Source organism: Aulonocara stuartgranti (genome assembly GCF_965226115.1).
Source record: "Aulonocara stuartgranti genome assembly, chromosome: 7".
Lineage (NCBI taxonomy): Eukaryota > Metazoa > Chordata > Actinopteri > Cichliformes > Cichlidae > Aulonocara > Aulonocara stuartgranti.
The window spans coordinates 54,106,406-54,128,828 of record NC_138945.1 but is presented as its reverse complement, the minus strand read 5'-3'; the positions used below and the strand labels follow the sequence as shown (position 1 = coordinate 54,128,828).

The 22,423-nt window shown below is 42.1% G+C and overlaps 1 protein-coding gene across 1 annotated transcript in view; it reads right to left on the bottom strand.

Annotated features, from left to right (window-relative positions):
• Positions 1-1,718: 1,718 nt before the first annotated feature.
• tspan18b (tetraspanin 18b) overlaps positions 1,719-22,423 on the bottom strand; it is a 35,708-nt gene continuing 15,003 nt past the window's right edge. The window contains exons 2-9 of the mRNA XM_082538406.1: positions 17,505-17,588; positions 6,423-6,518; positions 5,156-5,350; positions 4,796-4,870; positions 4,112-4,210; positions 3,695-3,871; positions 2,931-3,014; positions 1,719-2,610 (exon numbers count right to left, since the gene is read on the bottom strand). Coding sequence (XP_082394532.1) covers positions 2,563-2,610; positions 2,931-3,014; positions 3,695-3,871; positions 4,112-4,210; positions 4,796-4,870; positions 5,156-5,350; positions 6,423-6,518; positions 17,505-17,507 — 777 coding nt within the window. The 5' untranslated portion in view covers positions 17,508-17,588 and the 3' untranslated portion in view covers positions 1,719-2,562. The remainder of the gene's footprint in view (positions 2,611-2,930; positions 3,015-3,694; positions 3,872-4,111; positions 4,211-4,795; positions 4,871-5,155; positions 5,351-6,422; positions 6,519-17,504; positions 17,589-22,423) is intronic.

Below are 22,423 nucleotides of genomic sequence, written 5' to 3'. Positions count from 1 at the left end.
TAGACAAAAGACAGATTCAGTGTGGGCATTTAAGAAGACAGACAGATTTAAACATGCAAAGAACTCTTTACCTTTTTTGACAGTGGAGGTAAAGAGCAAGGGGTGAATCTGAGAGACACTGTACATTCGTGCTGTAGCAGCTTGTTAGGAGATAAAGGCTCCCTGAAAACAAAACCTGCTTTTTGACCTTTTTAACTCTAGGGGAGGGGTGGGGGCTAATTCATAAACTAAACATTCTGCTGTAGTCAATAAAACATGAAGCTAACCCATAACTCATCAGGAACGCGTTTACTGAGATCATCAATCAAAGGAGCCAAAGGGTTGTTTTCCCAGAGATTTCTTGTTGTAACCAGAGGCGTCGCCCTCTGCTGGCTGTAAGAGAGACTGAAGACTTTACAGGCATCACCTCGCTTTTCAAACGATTAAGTTATGTCCACCTCTCAGAAATGTTCTACAATGTGAACCCTTTCAAGTTGACTTCAACATTAAATTGCTGTTACAGAATTCTTCCATAAATTCAGGATTCTCTCAGCGCCATCTGTCTTCTGCACAAAGTCTGTGGGAACCAGCATTTACAAGCCACAAAATACAGCCTATGTACTTTGCACAATCGGTTTGCTTGCATATGCAAATAGAAAGATTAACTGTTAGTAGCACAACCCTCAAACACTATAGCAAGCTAACAAGCAACACACAGCAGGACTGAGGTTGCAAGCACTACTCTAAAAACAATATTTATGTTACAGAATAAGCATTTTTGCTTCTCTTTGGATATCACTTACCAGTTGCTATGATCTTGTGTTTTCCCCTCCAAATGGCTACATTTTGCTGAAAATGGGGATTTGTTACTAAATGTCAAACAAAGCCATACTTGGGTTTTTAGTAGGCTTTGTCATGCACGCTGTTTGGAGGGAGTATGCAAAAAGGTATGCAGTAAAAAAAGAAGATGAAAAAAAGACCACATTTAAAAAAATAAAAAAATAAAAAATAAAAAATAGGATGGCAAAACAAGTGAAAATTCATGTATGTAGGAACTAACCTTCATTTTTACCCATGTTAAACAGTTTTGTGTCTTTTCAATTTCCATCGGTTTCTTTGCTCTGAATACTAATGCAAATTCCACAAATGAAGGGTTTCATTTTCATCCCTACCATGCTTTTTTGTTGCATTGCATGCCTCCCCTTTTTTTCCTTTGATGTATTCTTCTGCCATTTTCTGAGGCTGCTGCAATAGATCAATGTCCACAGGCATTTCTAATCAATACCTTTACTTTTTTTTGCAAATAAAATCAATGCACTCCAGCAATATGGTTGAGATTGATTTCGTTACAAAAGCTACACCCGGAGTCATATAAATATATATGGACACTAAAGGCTAATGGCATTTTCTTATGGTTTGGCTATTCAGCAAATAAAACCCCTTCTTTGTTTCCAGACTTTAGTAGCAGAGAAAAATAATTTCATGTGGGAAATGTGTAACTGTCACATGTATCCTATAAATGATCATAAATGTGACATAAGCTCTTAAAAGTTAAGCTAGTTAGTGATCTAGACTTGATAAGCAATAATCTTTTAACAAACACTTGTTTTTAATTATCCTGTGATGCAATATCATTACTTACCAGTGTCTTTATAAACGGGGTCGAGCTTTCATTTAAAAAAAGAAAACGAAAATGGTGTGAAATTGTGCAACCAGCTTGAGAAAACACACGGGAAGGGTCAGGTAAAATGCCATTTATGTAACTTACTTTTCAAGAATCTAATACAAAGGCATACACATTTCACCACCAAGAGCCACATATAACCACTAATGCAATAAAACATCACCATACAAACAGGAAAAAAAGAATTAGAGTAGTTGGCTTTGAAGCTTGGGAGAGATCACGGAGAGCCACAAGCTCACATGCATACAAATAGGCTCATACACATTCATAAAGAGCATTCAGTATATACACGCACACTCATACACACTCGCACACGCACACACAAATAAACAGAGCTTATATAATACAGCATTGAAGAAGTGTGGCTGTAAAAAAGGCATGTGGAGGAAGGGAGGTTATTACATTATACAGTATGAAAGGGGAAAGGATAACAGCCAGAGTTTACAAGAAACACATTTTTCATTTTTACAGTCAAGCCAACTTTACTTAATATAAATATTCTTCATCCAAAAGTCAGTGCAGTGCCTTCTGCTCAGGCTTCACCTGGTCCTCATCCCCGGTCCACTTTACACCCAATCTGCTCAAGACCTGGTCCACAAATTACCCTTTCCACACAAATCTTTTTTTTCTTTTTTTTTTAAACATCAGTTTTCTCTCTAGTCTAGTCTCAATGCAATGTGTGTCTCTCTATGTCTGTGTGTGTGTTTGTATATTTTTTTAATCACCCAGTACCTCAAAAGTCCAGCTGTGAAGTACAAGAGTTTGTTTTTCTACCAATTAGCCAATAGAAAAAGAGATCCACAAAATTTACAAATGTCCATTTTTTTTTCTTCTTTTCTCCTGAATTCCCTTTTTGTTTTTTAGAGAAAAAAAAAAAGAAGTTCGTGGATGGAGCAGCTCTACTGGATTCCCCTGAAGAGACACATTGCAAAAACCATGGCAAAAAGCTGAGGAAAGAGGGAAAGAAAAAGAAATAATGAGCACACATACAGAAAATCCCTCCCTCCCAAATTGTTAATAGAAATAAATACACTGTACTGTCCAATATTCACCTCATTTTAAAAACCACTATGTTCTGTGATACTGAATTTTAGCACAAGGTGGCGATGTTGCTATTCAAAAAGCATAACACTGGCATATTCAGGCAAATAGCCTTGGGTTAAAGCAGCCTTGCAAATTTTCTAAAATGAATATTCAGAATACACTGGAGGCAAAAAAAAAAAAAAAAAAAAAAAAAAAGGTTGCATATTTTAAAACTTGCTCATACCTCTATGGTTAGCACCACTATGGCCAGGGCTCCAGCCACATAGATGTACAATTCGAAGTAGTCAACTACTGCAGAGTAACAACCCTGTGGACACAAAGACGTGACACTCAGCAGAGAATCAATAGGCTATAAACTTGCAGAATTACAGAGACAATTAAAGTAACATCACAGCTTCAACTGAGTGAGAGTCTGAACAAAGGCCTGACTGAATGAGTGGGAAGGAGGGCCTCCAGCCTCACTGGCTTTTAATGAGAGCTCTTTGTGTGAATGAACAGAGCGAGGCACACACGGTGGATATCTCTCATTGTTCTAATGGGCTGAAAAACAACAGGTGGAGACTGCAGTAAAAAAGCTCTTCCTATCAGCTTTCACTGTAATTACACTCAAGGCTTCCTTTGTGCACATGGAAGCCATGTGAGCAGGGATGTGGGCATGCACGTGTGTGTGTGTGTGCGTGTGTATATATCTCACACAAAACACACGCACACATCCACACACATACATAGCGCTGTTGTCTCTGTGCTCTACCACACAGTAAGATGGCCTTCTGTGACACCCAAAACACAGAAAAGCACTAATCAGCCATGGAGGAGTCAGCTAGTCCCTGGATGTCACCCCTCAACCGTCTTCAGCTCTAATTAAGCCTTGAGGAGGTTTAGAAGAAGGAAGTGAAAGTGAGAGAGAGAGAGAGCGAGAGAGAGAGCGAGAGAGAGAGCGAGAGAGAGAGAGAGAGAGGTCTTGACATGGTGGATGTGAAAAGTTACCTTATTATTACGGAACATCATATTGCCCGATAAGCACTGCTCCTGGCTGGTATAGGCTGACTCGGCAGTCTGAGCGGCACGCTGGCAGCAGGCTTCTGGCACCACATGATTTTGGTTCATCATCCTGAACATGCTTTCCTTAAAATCCTCTGGGCTGTTCACCCCACAGCAGTCAAACTGAGAGGAAGGAGAAGAAGAAGAAGCCCTTATTGTTAAGCGCCCATTTGCGCACTGGCCTGTGGTCCACTGTGTGCGTGCTGCAATCCAGCATGAATATTGACCTAAATGTCTCGGATTTATCTATAAAATATAGCCCTGGCTGTTAACCTTAATGTTTCCACAGACTGTTTGGTGGAAAGGGTGAGTCGGTAAAAGCTGCATTACGTCAGCTCTCTGCCATGTGTGCGGTGGTCTTACTGTAGTCATGATGGCGTTCCATGTGGAGGTGAAGACGTCGCTGTTATTGTAGCCCTGATAATGTTTCTTCAGCTCTTTGGTGAAGTACTCTCTGGTCAGCTAAAGCGAAGGCGCACGTGTTAGCGTCACACAGATAACATCGGTTACTTCGAATGATTTCACTGAATTCTGGGTTGGGCTGAGTGTCATTTATATTAGGGGACTGCGCTAACTTAACACATTAAAGTCTTCTCAGGGAAATCTGGTGGTGCTACGGCAAAATCTAGTGGTGTGGAGTTACAAAGAAGTGAGCTCACCAGCAATCTGCTCCTCATATGTGTTTGGGGCTACAGACTCGAGGCTAGATTAGGCCAAATCTTTGTGGTCACACGCCTAATGAGTAATGTACCAAACAGGTTTTGACATGGAGAATTAGAGTGCATCTCTGGTTGCTGAATAGAATTTGATCCCAATTTTTAACTGTGCATCACAAGCACAACATTGTTATAGGAATGCAATGCTATAAATACAAACACTTGTGCAATACCTGAACACCGTCAAAAGAAATTTTCAGAATCATGATTTAAATTAGCAGCTGTCAGGTCCGGAAGTACAAAAAGTAAGAATCTGAGCCCTTGCGTTTTGACACTCAGCCCAACTGCAGACTTGTGATCAAAGGTGGGGTGAACTTTTTAAGAAACTTACATGCTCCCGGAATATGAAGGCTAGGATGGCAGCAGCCAGCTCTGCTAAGAAGATCAGGAGGATGAGCATGAAGAACTGCAGTAAGACAAAAGGAAAAAGGAAAGGGTCAGAAAGAGTATGACAAGGTAGATGAGAGTGAAGACAAAAAAGTGCATGTTCATGTGTTTAAAAAAGAAAAAGAAAGGAAAGTGAAAAATCACATTTTGGTGGTGCTCACTTCACTCAGCACAAAGACAGCATACAAAAGCATTTTGCTCTTTTGGCTTTCTGTTTCAAGACTGACAGAGAGAATAATCAACACACACACACACACGAGCGAGTGGTAACACAGCTATGTTTCGACTTTGTCAGCCAACTCACAAAGAGGAGCAGACACTTGTTTTCACGGATGGCTCCACAGCAGCCCAGGAAGCCGAGGAGAAAGAGCATGCCTCCCATACCAAGGATGATGTAGACACCGGTGAATAGCAGGGGGTTGGTTGCTACGATTTCCCTGAACCCTGTGGGGTCCACCAGTACCCACACTCCCACTCCAAGGAGGAAAGAGCCCCCCAGCTGATAACGACAAAAGGCAAAGAGTACATTACTTAGACAAAATAGAAATCGACAATTCAGAAGATATAGTAGCTTTGTATCCCCAGCAACTCAAAAGATTCAACCAGAGGTCATACGGTGACTTTTTTTCTCCACTGTTAGCTATGCAAATACCACAGAGGTTGGAGGTAAAGCTAAAATAAAAGGCTGGGTCTCTACAGAGCCACAGTACCTCAGTGGGGGTAAGGGTGGATAAATCTACCCCCTTGAACTACTCCTCCCAGCCTCCCCACCTGCTAAAGAAATGCAATGAGCTTCCATCCTTTCCCATCCTCCCTTTAATAAAATCCTCTCTGCAGCCACTGTGGGGTGACTCATGTGATTAAGAAAAGAAGATATTGAGTCAGGGGGAATAGATCTGAGCTTCCAACATTTTTACCCCAATCCCCTTCTTCCTGTCACCTGGGGTTTGTGCAAATGATAGCCACTCTGTGGTACGAGGAGAAGAAGCAGCCATTTTCAAGGCACTGGGCTTTAAAAGAAATGCTGCTGAGTTACACGAGTGTGAAACGGCCTTAGATAGACACACTTAAAAAAAGAATAATAAAAAAAAGAAAGCTGTGAAAAGTAGTTGTTACAGTGATGCCGACAGTCAAGTTCATTCTTTGCTCTGCTGGTTGCATTATTACCCCAGCCTTGAGCAACCTCATCTAAACAGAGACTAAATGGTTTGGTTGTGCTTAATAAAGCAGGAAAAGAGACAAACCTTCTTACTCTGACCCTCCCCCGCTTTACGGCTTCAGACTAACAGGATTACCCTTGATTGTCTGATCAAGACCGATAAACTCAGGTGCCAGTCACAAACTCCACATGGCACAATGTGCCTCAGATGTGTGTCAGCACACTAAAATTTAATCAAAAGAGAATTTGATAGAATCAAGATTGCCTCATCTAATGAAATGCAAATGTGGCTCCATTAGTCAGTCAGGCAGGGAGCACGCAGAAGCCCTTCTTAAATCATTAGATTGACACAAACTTCAGAGACGGCCAGATTAAGTGTCTTTGAGAAAGAGATGGAAAAAAAAATACTCACAAAGATGAGGAAATTGAAGACAAACATGAGGTACTTGATGCAGCTGAGACAGTCCCCCTCCATGGTTGTCCCCCGTGCTGAAGCCTCTCCCTGCCCCTAAAAGAAAAGACATTAAACACAACATAAAACGTGCCACTTAATGACTCCTGCCAAATGCTCACAGTATTCCCCACTTTCCTGCACCCTGGATAAGCATTACGCTGAAACTGCCAAGAAAAGGATGCTCTGCCAGAACCTGCTCACATTCTTAATGAGTTCTGTCAGTCAAACACACAGCACACACACGCACGCCTGTCAGCTGATTTGGTCCAATTTCAGATGAAAATCCTCATATTATCCCTTTAGGTGCATTGTCCCCAGCTATAGTCCTGGAAATCCCCAAGCAACTACGAGATTAGGCAGCACAATGTCAACCTATCTGACACATCTCATTTTAGCGTGCTCTCAAACTTAGCCGTCTGTCAGCTCCTCCTGTCTCCGGAAAAATGGCAACCCTATGTTAGTGCGACTGGAGGGGACGTCCATCTCTGAAGCATTTTAAGGAAATGAGTCCTGACAGGGGTTCCATGTTCATTAGCCGACAAGAGATGGCCTTTGCTATGGAACTTCTTCTTCTTCTTAATGTAATGAGAGGCCTTGTGCTCCCATCAGCCACCCCTCCATCTGACACAAACACACTTTGCTTGATGAAGACCCATCCTAGAAGCACTCCTGGTTAATGAAGAACACCTCTCCTGCATTAGCAGACAACACTGGGGCGACAGTGTGTATGTGGGGTGGGGTGTCTAAAAATCCATGTCCCAGTACACCTAAAAATGCAGCGTGCCCTCGCTGAAGCAAATGTTTAACCTTTCAAGCTGCAGATGAAAAGATTTCTCCCTCAGCCTTTGTGAGCTAGGGACTAGGGCTGTGCGATATGACCAAAATCTCATATCTCGATATAAGACATTTATCATCCGATAACAATATAAATCACAAAACTTTAACATTTTCTGTAAATTCTGTGAATCTCGGGCAGCTCGACTTGAGTGAAGTGTTTCCAGCTGGGCGTTGTGTACCTGGAGTCAAGTGTTTTAACCGATGCATGAAACGATACATTTTAGACATAAGTTGTAACAGCCGCCGTTTTCTTTGTGAGTATTTATTACACAGGGTGCTGCGGGGAAAAGCCTGTTCTAACGTTTGAATCTAATGTTTATTTTTTAGCACCTGACGGCTCTTTTTTGCTTCTCAACAGTAAGCACTCCACATAGTCTTTCACGTGGGTAAGTTTATTTTGAAAAGTCTCAACAGGATCTTGAGCTTTAGTGTGAAAGGTTTATGCGGAAAATAAACAAGCGGACATGCGATGGTTTTACCATCGTTGTTGCTAACGACAACGCATAAAAACAGGCGCTTGTCCATCCCTAGTGTGGTTATATTAAATATAAGAGAAAGAACTTTAAGAAATTAATATAACCACTACAGTGACCATCAAAACGATGAAAAGATATTGCCGTAAACTGTTTATTTTGCGACACCACGAAACAAACCATAGCATAAAATGAAACGATAGACGTTTTTATATCGTCATCCGGTCGTTATATGGAACAGCCCTACTGGGGACTGTGTAAGGACTCATATCTACATATTGTGCACAAACTGAAATGAAAACAATCTGTGGGGCAGCTGTAATTGCAGTCTCAGTGAAGGAAGAAAATTAATTATTTGGCAGAAATGAATTGGCACTCTTTGCTTTGTACTTTCTGATTATTAATTTGCTCTCCCATAGTGATAGCCAGGATTGAGGCTGGCTAACAAGCGGATTAAAAAACGATTTCTCAGAGGAATTGTAAATAGGTTTACACAGCTACACACTGCACCTGCAAATTGAAAAAAAAGAAAATCTTTAAATGCCTTCTTCGCACTTCTTTTATCCGTACTTGCAGAACATCCATCAGCTGTAATTTCATAACGTGTAGGCAAGCTTTCCTTTGCTTGATGTGATGTCAAAGGACTCCTCTGGGTGATCTCTCTCTGCTTCTCAGGCAGGAGTGAAACCTCTGTTGTGATCAACACCGGGCTTGATTCCCGTCCATCTTTGAAGACCCTCGGCTGTCGCTCAAATCTCATTCCGCCTTGACCCTTTCATCCCTGTGCTGCACACAGCAGACTCACAAATGTTGGCTTTCAGGTATGATAAACCATAGCCCAGCACAAAGCCCTGCCTAGGCACAAGCAGTTTTGAGCTGCTGGAGCAATTATTTCCCACAGAAGAAAAGGAAGCGTGTGAATAATTAAGGCAGAACTGATATCTTTTTCTAATCTGTTTTTCTATTATTACAGCGCACTAACACTGGTTTGTTTTTCATTCTGCGAGCCTCATGAAAAGCTTATTTTTTCTTCCCCCCATTGCATTGTTAACTCTCATAAGTTGCCGTGACAATAAAATTAAACAGTACTAAAGATATGACGGCATTCTTTGTCTGCTGTGAGAAGAAGCTACCCTACAAAAAAAGACCTTTTCCTCTCCTCACCAGCCAGAGGGCTTATGCTTCTGTTTGTTCCCCTTTACCGCTTTCCTCTTTGGACCCAGGAAATTGATTTAGACCTATGGTTAAACACTTTCTGTAAATCATAATAATATGCTTAGGTATTGATTACCCTTCTAGTGGTACTCTGAGAGCAACCAACAGATTCATTGTCTGAGATGGGTTTTAATTAACCCCTCCCTTTCCTAAGCCCCAGAAAGGTCTAATGAGGGCACAGGAGGTCTTAACTGAGATTTGCATACATTACAGTCTCATAGAAAAGCATCAGAAAAGGTCCATTCCTATCCCTCCAGCTCGAGCCTGTCAATTCTGGGCCCTTATGAAGGGTGCAAACTGTATTTATTGAGGCAGGGGATGAAGAGGTTGAATGAATAGGAGGGGAGGAGGAGGAGGAGGAGGAAGGGGCCGGCTGGAAAACCTCTCAGGGCACAGCTCACTTCTTATTCTCTAAACAAAATGTCCGATTTCTTTTCCAGCTTCACCCTTTTGCTCTTTGCTCCCATTTCAGGGTCAAGCGGACTGTCAGATCTGGAGCCAATTTTCTTCTGTGCATTAAAATGCATTGAATATTTAAGAATGAAATGGGTTATAGTGTAAGGGCCCAGACAGGCTCCAAATAACAAGCCTATGGTTGAAAAGCAGCATGGTATAAATCAAAGTGCCACTGAGACCCCGGAGAAAGTGCAGAGTAAACAAACCGGTCTTTCCCATGACTCCTGTGGGATCGCAGGTCCTCATCGATCACTGGCCAGTCGCAGAGATCAGACCACTAAGGCTTTCTCTGAATATTCTGCAGTGTATATGATGTAGACAAGGAAAAACATGGTTCACACCCCAGGAGCTGCAGGCTTATATCACTTTTGAAAAATTGCTACTAGGTTAAAGGCTGGTCCTCCTCAGGTGTGCCGCTGAGCAATGCTAGCGATGTGTCAAGAAAACACGCTGTACTGGCTAAAATCTATTTGCACACACAAAAACAGTGAGGAGTACTGCACTGCTACAACTACACAATGTGCTGGATTTTTTCTTTAAACATGCAGGAAATACTGTATGTCCTCAATCTGACAAGCTAAGCGACAGTCTTCGCCCCGAGGTATCCAGCAAATGCCAAATCTGTCTCCATCTCCTGTAACTGACATCATAAAATGTCATGCGGCGCTAAGAACCCATTGTTTACTCCTGGTGAAAACTGATCCACAGTCAGCTTAGGCTATGGAAATTGGCACAGATGAGTTTGATGGTGAATTGATGTGAACTGATCCTAAAAGCATCAACCTCACACTACCAAAAGAAGCAAGAGCTCTCTAATGAGGACAAACTGATCCGACCTATATTCGTCTCAATGGAAGCGTGAGGAATAGACCTTTTCTTTTTTTTCCCCATTCCTAACTCATAAAACCAAAAGTCTGTTCAGTCGGCACCTACACGATCAACCATTATGGTGGTGTCAACCCGCTGTAATTAAAAGATAAGGAAGACACAGACTAGATTGAAAGTACTCCACATATAAATAGCACACCCGTGGGTGATTCTCCTTGAAGATGTCACTTTCAGCAGGATTAATGAAACCAGTCCATATTCCCTTGCTCCCCCAGCGGCTGCCCTGGACAAAAGGATCAGAATTACAAGGACACTCTGTGTCTGCTCCTCGTCAAACTGTCGCCATCCTCCACCCTCACATAACCAGCAAGTTCACTTCATCTTGAGCATGATCCTGCATTAAAAACAATCATTAATACTGAAATCCTCTCGAGATTTTATGGGTTGTATCTTGACCCCTTTAAATATCATTGACCCTCTAAGTGATCACCTGTAATTGAACCCTGGGGAGGACACATTCGTTCCCAGGCTCCCCGATGCAGCTGGAGCAGGTGTGTTTTGTCATCAACTGCATGCCAGTCTAAGCTCTCCGTGCATGCGCTAATACCCTCTGACAATGACACTAGGGGACCACACACATGCCACATCAGCCTTTATCTCAATTAAAAACCCATTTTCATATTTCTCCATGACTTCCTAGATCAGCCACAGCAAGTAAACACCCCCAAATCCGAATAAAGACAGGCTCCTCTGGCAATGAAATGGGTTCCCGTGAGGCGCACCAAGTCCTTAATGAACCTCCAATTAGGAGAGAATGAGCCCTGGGCTCTGCTGTCACACGGAGGAGCTTTGAAGTGCACAGAATGCTAAACAGCAATAGCACTGTATACTTTAGAGGGCATACAGTTTTCAGACAACAGCAAACAACCACACGGAGAAAGTGTACAAAAGTAGCTCAAAGGCAGCTCGCAGTGTGTGCGTGTGTGGGTGTAGCTCTCACACAGAGAGGAGTGCAGACACTGAGCCGGGCAAGCTAAAGCAAAGGTCCTAATGCTGGTTAGATGCTCAGGTAGGTATTTTAACTTGTCTTTCCTCAGGCAAGTTTAGCTTAATGAGTTTTCAGAGTACACACAGAATATCATCAGCTTCTGCACATTACAGGGAATGCTAGTTTGCTCCCCTCCAAAAGTGGACAGTTTATGATGAACTGGTTCAGTCGTGCCTTTATAATTTCATTCAATTTGTGCTGGGACTACAAAAGAGTTATACTCCAGCACTGTAACTGGTGCAGACAGGCTACTTTGGTATTTTTCACGTTTGTTTTTTTTCATTTTATTATTATTGGTTTTCAGTTCACTTTAATTCCATTACGTTTCCAGAGTAGGGTTCTCTCATTTTGGTTAAGTTTTTATGCAACCCCCCCCCCAACCTACTCAAAAATCTTTTTACAACATGCCTCACTCACCCATATTTAAACAAGCCCCCTTTTTTCTTCCCCCTATCTAACATTCACACACACTCAAACTCCGATTAACGCATCAGAGAGCAACTCTGGGTTCAGCATCTTGCCCAAGGATAATTTGGCATGCAGGCTGTAGCAGCCAAGGGTTGAACCACCAATCTTTCAATTAGTAGGTGACCTGCTCCACCTCCTGAGCCACAGCCACGCAGAGGCATAAAAGTTCAGAATAGGTACAAAAACATTATTAAGGCAATGAACTAAAAGACTACATACACACAATATGCATTTCAATCAGTTAATTTTCATCTAAAGTCAAATTCTTCTATTTTTCCAGTTCAGATTTCAGTTCCTAGCCTACTCAGTTTGAAATGACACTATGTGAACCCCAGAAGGAAGCAGTCCTCTGACCAGGCAGCTGACACACTCCTGAAAACCAGGCTGATTAACAAGAGGAAAACTCCCAGAATGAACACTAAGAAACAGACTGACCATGTGTTGTCAACACTGCTGCAGGCTACATTCCTGACATCCCAACTGGGCACACATCCAGCTGTTAGTTCAGTAGTAACAGTTGCTCCGAGTCCTACAGCGAAATCGACTCTCCAGCTCCTTAGATTAGAACTACTGGACGGGGGAGGGGGAAGAGCGCTAATAACTTCTCGATAGTTATCTTGAGCAGAGGACATGTGATTGAGTGATGAGCAGATTTTGACTTCTATTGAACCCTGCTGTGTGTGAGATCGCTCATAGCAGAGGCTTTCACTTAATCGTCTCGGTACCTGTATCTGGCTGAGCGAAGATACAAACTGGCTGCGTGAGGATGGATCGATACCAGGCCCGGGCACATGGTCAATGATGCATTGATCCCCTAGAGCTCCAATGCTTAGTCCACTGGTTGCCTGGTAGTGAGGGCATGTGGTAACAGCACACAATGAACACATAAACACTTCGGTGCTGCCGGCTGTTAGGACTCGGCTAAGGCTTTTCCCACGTTTTTAGAGAATGACACATTGCCTTTGGGGCTTTCCACAAAAATGAGTTATAACTCAATTCAAAACTAAATGGTCTAAAATTACTGAGCGAACAACTGAGGGAATTATATCACTGCACTGTCTACTTCTGTGGGTTATTCCACAAGTTTCTCAGTCTCCTTCTTATATATCGGAGTCACAGGGAGAAGAATCGATATCAGTTCCGCGTTTAACAAAAACTTGGAAAAATCCAGTCAATAATTTCACCAGCACTCCCCTGACCACCATTTGACCCTCAGGCAAGAAACAATTAAACAATTATTTTCTTAACACTGAATATTGTTTTAAACGCCACTGAATACGAGGTTGTTGTCTCTGTCGGATGTCCATATCATCACAGATGGCCTTTGCAGAAGTAAACAATGGACTATTTCAGGAAAGACAACACTTTTAGCCTCAGGGCACTAAACAAGAACAGGACACTGGGGAAAAAAAGACAAAGGAACACAAAATACACGCAAGTCACCAAACATCACTAAATCCAGGCTGAAAAACCCCAAAAAACAAAACCATGAAAAATTAAAAAAATCTTATTTCTTAAGCAAACGATACACATCTTTCAAAACAGAAGGATTTCCTAAATCACGTGCTGGAACATTTCCAAAAAAAGACTCTGGTCTCTACGGCAACCCGGATATGGGGTGAGAGTGGCCTTTGTCTGCAGAGGACTGTTTGGCATCTCCACTTAGCTCGAGTTCCTGTTCGAAAACAAAGGGGAGCAGAGCAGAGCACTTTACAACGGGGGGGACAGCTTGGCCAGCCATTTGTCTAATGAGCAATCACTCACACCCTGTTGCAAGGCCATATGCTAGTTTGAATACAGCTAGTTCCCCCGTGTGGAAAGCCTAAAAGCTGTTTTATCACTTACTGATGATTCTTGTGTGTGGCGTGCACACACAAATATCACGCACTTGGCGAAAGTTCAACAAAATGAAAAAGAAAAATAGCAAAAAAACCAAATCAAAAAACAACAGTGTAACCTACTTTGTGTTACAGGCTGGGGTTTCAGTGCAATGCAAAGATCAAAACAAAGCCTTGAGGATAAAGCATGTGAACGTTTGTGTTTTTGTGGAAGCCGCAGATAAAAGAGATAACGGCATACTGTATATTTGAGGCCCCACTGCAAAACAAGTTGATGTAAGTAAACCAAAAGCATGTTAGCAATACTGAATGTATCAGAGAAATTAAAAGATTATTCCAGTTTGTTTGGATCTCAGTGGATCGCGATTTTGTCTTTAAATACTGAACTGTAAAGGAGGAGCTAAAGCTCGCCTTTCATTCCAGGGTAGATAAGAACTAGATTAATGTTTGTGGTGAGATTGTTGAAAATGAGCTTTTAATTCCACCACATTTCCTTATTTAAAAAAAAAAAAAATCCTCAAGTGAAAGCTCAAATCAGACCTCAGATGGCATCACATAATAACTATAAGGATCGAGCAAACATCACAGAGATTATTGGAAGCAGAAACTTAACTAGAAAATTAAACTAGCTTTAAACACACCTTACATTTTGATTAAACTAACTGAAAGTTTAAAAACCAGACTTCAGGGAAAGAAACTCCGAAATAATAGAGAAGCAGAAGAAGACTATTTCATTTTAGATCATTGTGCATGTATCCATCATTAAAGGTTTATACATTAAATGTCTTTAGACGTCGTCAGTTTTATCAGATTTGTTAAGACAATTATGAGGTGGTACTAGTTTAGGTCCAGAGTGTCTACATGCCTGTGAGTCAGCTGCTGCTACTGTATGTGCATGGGTTGGTATATTGGTTTATACATGCATACTTTACAGAATACAGGAAGACAAGGATTGTTGTTATTGCTGAAATTATTGTTACTATTAGCATTTATTGTCAAAGGAGCTTGCAAAGAAAAGCGTCTGGACTTCTTTAAGTTACTTGAAGACGTTTCACCTCTCATCTGAGAAGCTTCTTCAGTTCTAAAGTCAAATGGTGGGGAGTCCCAGATATAAACCTAGTGGGAGTAACCCCCCACAGAGGGACAAAAGGACCCCCTGATGATCCTCTAATCGCCTGAGCCAAGGTGTGAAACTGGGTGTGGGTTCCAATAAGCCAGAGTTTTGGGTGAGTTCATTGTGAAACCTGGCCTCCACCATTTGACCTTAGAACTGAAGAAGCTTCTCGGATGAGAGGTGAAACGTCTTCAAGTAACTTAAAGAAGTCCAGACGCTTTTCTTTGCAAGCTCCTTTGACTACGATGACCTGGATGACTGAGAACCTTCACAGACATTATCATTTATTTTGTCCCATCTTTTATTTGATCACTGGGGGAACATGATTGAACCCACTCAAACAGCAGATCTTCACACAATTTGCATTACACTCATTTTTCTATCCCCACAATCCCCCTTTTCCATTCATTGTTTTCCTATTTGCGCTGTTCTTTTGAGTCTTCTATATCCTTGTCCTGGATTTGTCTCTTTCAATTGCTGTCCTGCGGTAAAAGTAAAACTAAAGTTAAAAAAAAAACTGAAAAGAAAAGAAACTCAAATATAAAGCTGGTTCAAGGTAAAACTGAAAGTGACCCCACCCAACAATGTTGAAATAAAAAAATAAAAATAAAAGAGGAAGACATGTTTATAAGTGAAACCAGGAAGCCAGTCTAGACTGGATGTTTAAATCTTATATCCTGGCTTGTATTTTTTCCTCCTTTAAGTTTATTTATTAATGTGAATGTTTGTTTCTTAGATCAATCAAACCAGCAGTTCCTCCACTATAAGGGAGTGACTCGAATGAGTGACAAAACATTACTCCCACTGAAAACAACGCCCAGATGAACAAAATCCACTTTCCTGTATTTCCTTAGCTGAACAACTGAGCATGCATCAAGGTGTGACTCCTCATATATAAAAGCTGAACTCTTCATGTATGATTCTAAATCAAATTTAGATTTTAAATCTTTGCAAATGAACCTCAGCTGTAACGGTCGAATCCGAATTCACATGACTCATCAGAGCAGAGTGCAGCAGAGCATCTCGTGGGCTAAAGCGGTCCTTTATATGCTCAATTTTACATAACATTATTTCCATGAAGCAGATTCACCATCCCACCCCTCTTTGCTGCAACTCCATATCCACACAAAGCTCTGTATACAGGTAGCAGCTACTGTGCCACAAAAAAGCCGATGTCAAAATCCTCTTCCTTATGAAAATCAAATTAGAGAACATATTTTCTGGCACTTGCGGCACAGAAGACTTACAAATGAAACCGTTACTGCTGGTTTCTATTTTGTTTATTCTTGTTTACATCTATAAAATAACATTTTAATAGTTTTTGCTGCACATACACGTCAGTTTAGAGTTCACTCTGAAATCTGTTACTCGTATTGTCCAGATTGGGCTGGAGTCAAACCTAAACTTTTGCTTGTGTTAAGTGAATGCGTTAACCACTACACTACAGAGCCACTATCACTCAAACCATTTTATACTATTAGTTAAAAAGCACCAGATTTGCTGTTATCATCTCCTGAATAACACATCCTTGCCACTTACAAAAAACCTCTGCATCAGTGTTGGTATAACAGCAGAAGAAGTCGAAAGAGGAAGCAAAGCGATCAGAGATTTCTTCAAAGTTTTCTCCCAAGTGTTTGAGCTTTTCAAGCTGCTGCATGGCGGTAAAGACCAATACAATCACACCCTTCCATCTTCAACCCAACCATGCCGGCTGCACATCAGCTCACAAAAAAAAGAAAATCAAACAGCTATGGTGCCACTTTTGGCACATGCCGCCATCCGCAAGGGCAATAATACGAAAACCATAAAAGGACCGTTAGATTTGCAGTCCGATCATAGCCATAGAGAAGTTCAAAGGTGGTAATGATCTTGCAACCAAAGATAGCTTGGGAAAATTCCAAGATGGTCATAGCATGGAAAGAAAGAAAGAGCAGGAGTTGCAACTGTGCGTGTCATAGCCTCCAGTTCAGCAGCCATTATCACTGCACAGTCTACATCCAACAAACCTGATGTCATTGCCAGGTTTATTAGATTCATGCACAGTGTGGCTTGACCGTAAGGCGCCTGAAGGGCACCCAACAAGTGACAGCTTGAGCATTAACACACACGTTGCAATAAACTAAAATGAAAAGTTTAAAATCAATACTTATGTAACTGAAAACAGCTCGACTTTGCTCATGATCTTACATGTCACTTGCACATGTAGCACATATTATTTGCTTCACTGGATGCTTTTTATGCTTCCATGTATGACTGACTGCAGCTGATGTGTCTGGGTCTAACATCCCCTTTAACCTTTCAATCCATACGTGTCTGCTGCTCTGCTGTGTCTGGAATACTAATGCTACAAATGCCAATGCAAATCAGGGACTAACAAAGACCAGTGCAAGACTGCTATGATAGCAAAGGGACAAAAGCACGTCTCCCTCTTTGCAGGACCGGCTTCTCACACACACACACACACACACACACACAGGTTCTTGCTCTAGCACTGTGCCTCCTGTCGGCGATAACAATGGTTTTGCGCCTGTGCTGTCAGCATCTTACTGAAAAGAGTCTGTCAACAACCTCTTTATGCAGCGCCTCTCAAACAATTTTAAGTGTGTTGAAGTGGAATTATTGTTGGATTTGCTAGAAATTATTCATGAAAACACCCCCACGTTCCAGACATATACTGAGGAAAATGTAAAGGAAACACATAAATATAAGGTGAAAATGAAAAACTGCGCGTGTGCCGCTTTAGCAGATAAAACACTACCGTACCATGTGTATCTGCTTGTTCCTCGTCTTCGTTCAGGTGAAGCTGATGACTTCTCTCGCTTTTCTCTCCTCTCCTGTTTTCATGGGCTGTTGGAGAGAAGCACAGCAGAAGGAGCACAGGTCAAGACTGAGGTAATGAGATGAATGAACAGTGAAGCAGCGGCGAAGAGAAAGAAAAGTGGTACATTTGTCTTGGTGCACGTAAGTCATCTGAGCAGAGTAAGAGCGAGAGCTTGGAAAAAAAAAAAACAGAAAAAACACAGAAAATAAAATTCTAGGACACTTAAAATGACCGAGTTTGCATTTATTATGTATGAAGCGCTCGCTCCCCGCAGTGCTCCAATCTAGGACTGTAACAGTGTTTTCTCTGTGTGAATTTTTCCACTTCTCTGCTGGAAGGCAAAATTAAACAGGGACAGAACAGGAAAATGCACTGCCTTTAGTCGCAGCAACCCAGACCAAAGTTCTGGGCAGGTAAAATTTTAATATCTGCCTCGAGGTATTAGAAACTGTGTATCTTCTCACTAATTAACTATCCTTTATTAGAAAACCCAACACACCACAATCTCCTCATGCAGTTTGCGACTTGACCTTGATGAGCATTTGAACTCATGCATTATTCACTGGAAGTAGAATACCTTGCTTTCTTACCGCACGTTGCTGGCTTTAACTGTCAGTGTAAGATACGTCTCCAGCCGAGTGTGTCTAATGAGCATAAATGCTTTAAACTTTTTCCTGTTTCTAAACTGCTTTGCCACAACTGTCTCCCAGCTGAAAATAATGATATCGCAATGAGAGCCAATTAAATTGGTGGTATTTCAGCCTCCATGTACAAAAATAGGCAGCAGCACAGTTTTGACTGACAATACTTTGGAGCCAGTTTCAAAGCACTGGCACTGACAACTACCGCATCAAATATGGAGAGAGCTGCCTACGAAGACATGAACGGCAAGCGGCTGTTGCCACATTAGATGGTGAAATACAGGCAGGGTATTCTCATTCTGACAGAGGCTCGGGGATGGAGAATATCCCAAGAGTATTCTGGCTGATAGAGCCAGCCACATCATCCCGCAGACACACCATATTGCCAGCAGACATCAGATTCACCAGGACACAAAACCTAACTGACGTTGCCAGCCCCATATAGAATAGAAGGCGCTGATTGCATCTGGAAAAGGCAATCAAAGGCTGACTGAGGAGAGTGGACAAATCTGAGAAGTGGGGAGATGCACTGGAATGATACACTCCCTTATCTAAGCACCCTGAACTCAGACAATACAAGGTACACGTGCTCAGGAAATCATTAACATCCTTACAGTGGATACGCATGCATGGGCAGCCTTGTTGAGTGAGTCTTATAGAAAATATTCACCATATGGTTTAGCTCAGAGATCCCCAGGTAACGCAACACTGTAATCCTTTTCAGTTTTGCAGCAGATTATAACAAACAGCAGCATATATGTAAGTAACTCTCGTCATTACGGTTTGTAATCAGGTACAGAGCGGTCAGATTTTACCATGAAGCCTGTTGCAGTGGCAGTCTCTTTTGAACCCCTGTTTAGAGAGTTATTAGCCAGTGAAGAGCAACAGTGTTGAGGGTCTGCATTATTTTTTGGTTTCCATGGAAACCCTTCCATGGGAAAGTGGAGCACCAATAGGATCGCAGAGCCTCAATGAATCGCTTATGGGGGGGGGGTGCGAAGAGAGATCAGCGCAGGCGGCTGAGAAAGCACAACAATAGGACGAAACCTCGAGGGGAGGACTAGAAAGGCCAGGCCACTGAGGGTCCAACAAAGAGAACGAGTCAACACTAGAGAAAAGGTTTCATCTACATCCGCTCGATGACTTTCCTTTTAAAGGAAATCTCCCTTGCCAATTTGTCACTGACATTTAAGCGCCGAAGCACTGTGGGCAGTTTAAACATCAAGGCAGCCACTAATTGATTAGTCTGTGCTGTTATTTCAGGCTCTGGCAATATTATTGCATCATCAACATCTATCTTGTGTGCAAGCCATCAGCACATGATAAATCACGTGCTTCAATACCACTCACAATAGAGATAGCAGGGGAAACTGTAGTATCATAATGCAGTAAGAATATACTCCTTATATAAACACTGCCCTCACCTTTCCAGGCATTTCTCAATACAGTCTAATATCCATGGCCATTCTGAGTGTCAGTGCTTACGCAGATAACCGCTGAAAGGGCTGAAAGGGAATTAGAACAAATTCATTTTGGTTGAAGCACCAGTACTTAGTGAGTACTTATGAACTATGGATATCAAGCTTCTATTCCCTCCTTTTTTTTTGTTTTGTTTTTTTTAAAACGAAATTGATGATTTTTGTGTGCATAAGGACAAATGCCTTCAATAAAAATGCTCAAAAGCCTCCGTATGTTACTGCCATTTGTCAGCTTCTCTGTCTCTTGCATCATCTGTGATGCCAGATTGATTCTTTTAAACATGCAGAAACCTCAAGAACTGAACAATGAACCCACCACAAAGTGCCAAAATCTGCAGTTCCTCCAATCGGCACTTGAGGCCAATTTCAAAAGTGAGTCAAACCAGATGGAGTCCGCTGTTAAAATGCATCACTTTATAGAAGAAAAAGACACATCTATAGCTTTGTACAAAGAAGCTTTTGGTCTCTATAACTAATACCCACCTTCATAAGAACTGTAAGGTGAGTTCATCTTTTCAATAACTCATCAAGTTGAAGCACAGCTCCCCCACAAAAACTGCTGCTGCTGAATGAAACTCTCTTTGAAAGCATCCTCACAAACAGCATCAAGGTGCGGTGCAGAAGCTGCACAGCTGCTGAGCAGAAGGACCTACACTGTTGGTGAAGACTGCCTAGCATGTGGTAGGGTTGGAGCTATGACACCACAGAGATGTCTACACTAACCGTCTGAAGAAGGCAAAAGCCTCAATTCAGACACTTTCCCCTCCGGTCAGCCTCGATTTGAACTTCAGCCATCAGGCAAACAGATAGACAAACAAATTAATACAGTCCCACACAAGCTGAGCTTCCCCCGAGCTATGGCCTTCATCACCCCCACCCAACCCCCCCATACACTAGAACAACATGCACTGACAATAACTTTCAGGACTATCTTTGCACCCCTATATAACCACTCCATCTTGAATAATAATCTATTTATGTTCATTTTTCCCGGTGAACATAGGAGAGATGGCAGTCTAAACATCGGTATACTTGTATAACAACAATAAAGTATTTTCGATTCCATTCAAACTTCACTAATGCTAAATGTTTGAGTTATTAGGGCCTGACAGCTTTGAGTGGCACTGACAGCTGTAGCTGCTAGCTGCCTGCGAGGCTTCACCACAGCTGAGTCACTGAACACAGTCGACCACATTGATTTTTAATAATCTAACATTACACGCATGACTTTCTGTGCTCATCCAAGACACGTTGATTTAATAACATTTTTTTAAGCACAGGCCAATTTGCATGTTAGGCAGGAAACCTTTTGTGACATGTCAGAAGTCAGAGCACAGCACCCAGTTTGAGCTGTGGCACTTCCTCTGAGGAAAGGAAGTGGAAAGGACAACAGTACAGGAATAGACAGTATTTCCATCTACACATTATAATTGGGTTTAACTTCAACTTCTCACTAATGATGACAAAGAGCAAACCCCTGAGCTTTACAAGGAACTCCAAATTTGGAGATAATAACCTAAGGGGCGGTTTACGGCTCAAATCCAACTTTCATAAAGACACTTAAAGGAAAAATCTACAGCTCTGGATGTCATTCCTCCCTGGTGATCTTTCGCCATATACATCAAACTCTAATATTACAGAAATGAGAAGGAGGCCACTTGCCGGCAGCTATACATCTCCTGAGCGTCCTCTTTAATGAGGGCAATGCTGAGGCAGAATTATCGCCTTACTCCATCTGGATTTATTGATCTAACAGTGCGAGTCAACTACCAGAGACAAAGATAAACCAGCACGATGGAGAAACAATCCCTGCACTGATCAGAGGGCATCCAACAGCTAATCACTCACCCTTTCCTCTCTGGCCACAGCAAACCCAATTCTTCTTTGTTCCTCACGCTACAGTAGGTGCTCCGGGGAGGTTACACGCGGGGCAAGAGTGTATTCATGCATTTGGGGTGCACTATTTTTCCAGCTAAAAGATGCAGACTGAACTCATTAAGCAAGCCTTGTGTTTTCTCAGTGTTAATCGCTTTGAGCTAAATGGGAACCTGATGAGAATGCAGCTCTTGGAAGTGTGTTTGGAGGGTGCTATTTTGATGTGGATGAAAGATGACACTGTGTCCAACCTCTGTGGCAAACATTAGCCAGGGCTCGTCTCTATTCGCCAGGTTTTTTCCGGCAGGAGCTTGTACCTCTCACCTCTGCAAAGAACAGCGAGACATGTCTTACACAGAGCCTTTCAGGTGTGCGACTTGCTTCTCTAAAAACACAACAGCAATTTCTCTCTTGTGACAAAGTGATGAAAAAAAAGCAGTTGAACTACTTATTTTCTTTAACCCATGCCTGTCTAACTTAACCAGCTGCTTTGTGCACCACCACACTTTCACCCTACTTCCCAGGCCCCAAAGTCTAGCCCTCTCCTTATCTCCGAGGAGCCAGGGGCCTGGGGAGGGGGCATCAAAATACCGCTTTGAAGTCAAGCGATTAAAGAGGAAACCTGTCGAATTGGGATGATGGGGCTAAGGTTGGGAGAGGAGGAGGATCAGTAAGAGGGACAGGAAAGGCTGTGAATACTGAGAGCTCGGGACCCATGGGACACAATTAAGAGGAAGGTTTTTTTAGTGAGGGTTACAAAAACACAGAAAGGATAGCAGCAGTGCACCCTTCCAAGCCAAGGTAAGAGTTCATTACTAGATACACAAAGGGGGAGGGGGCTGAGGCTGCTAAATCCAGTTTGTTCAC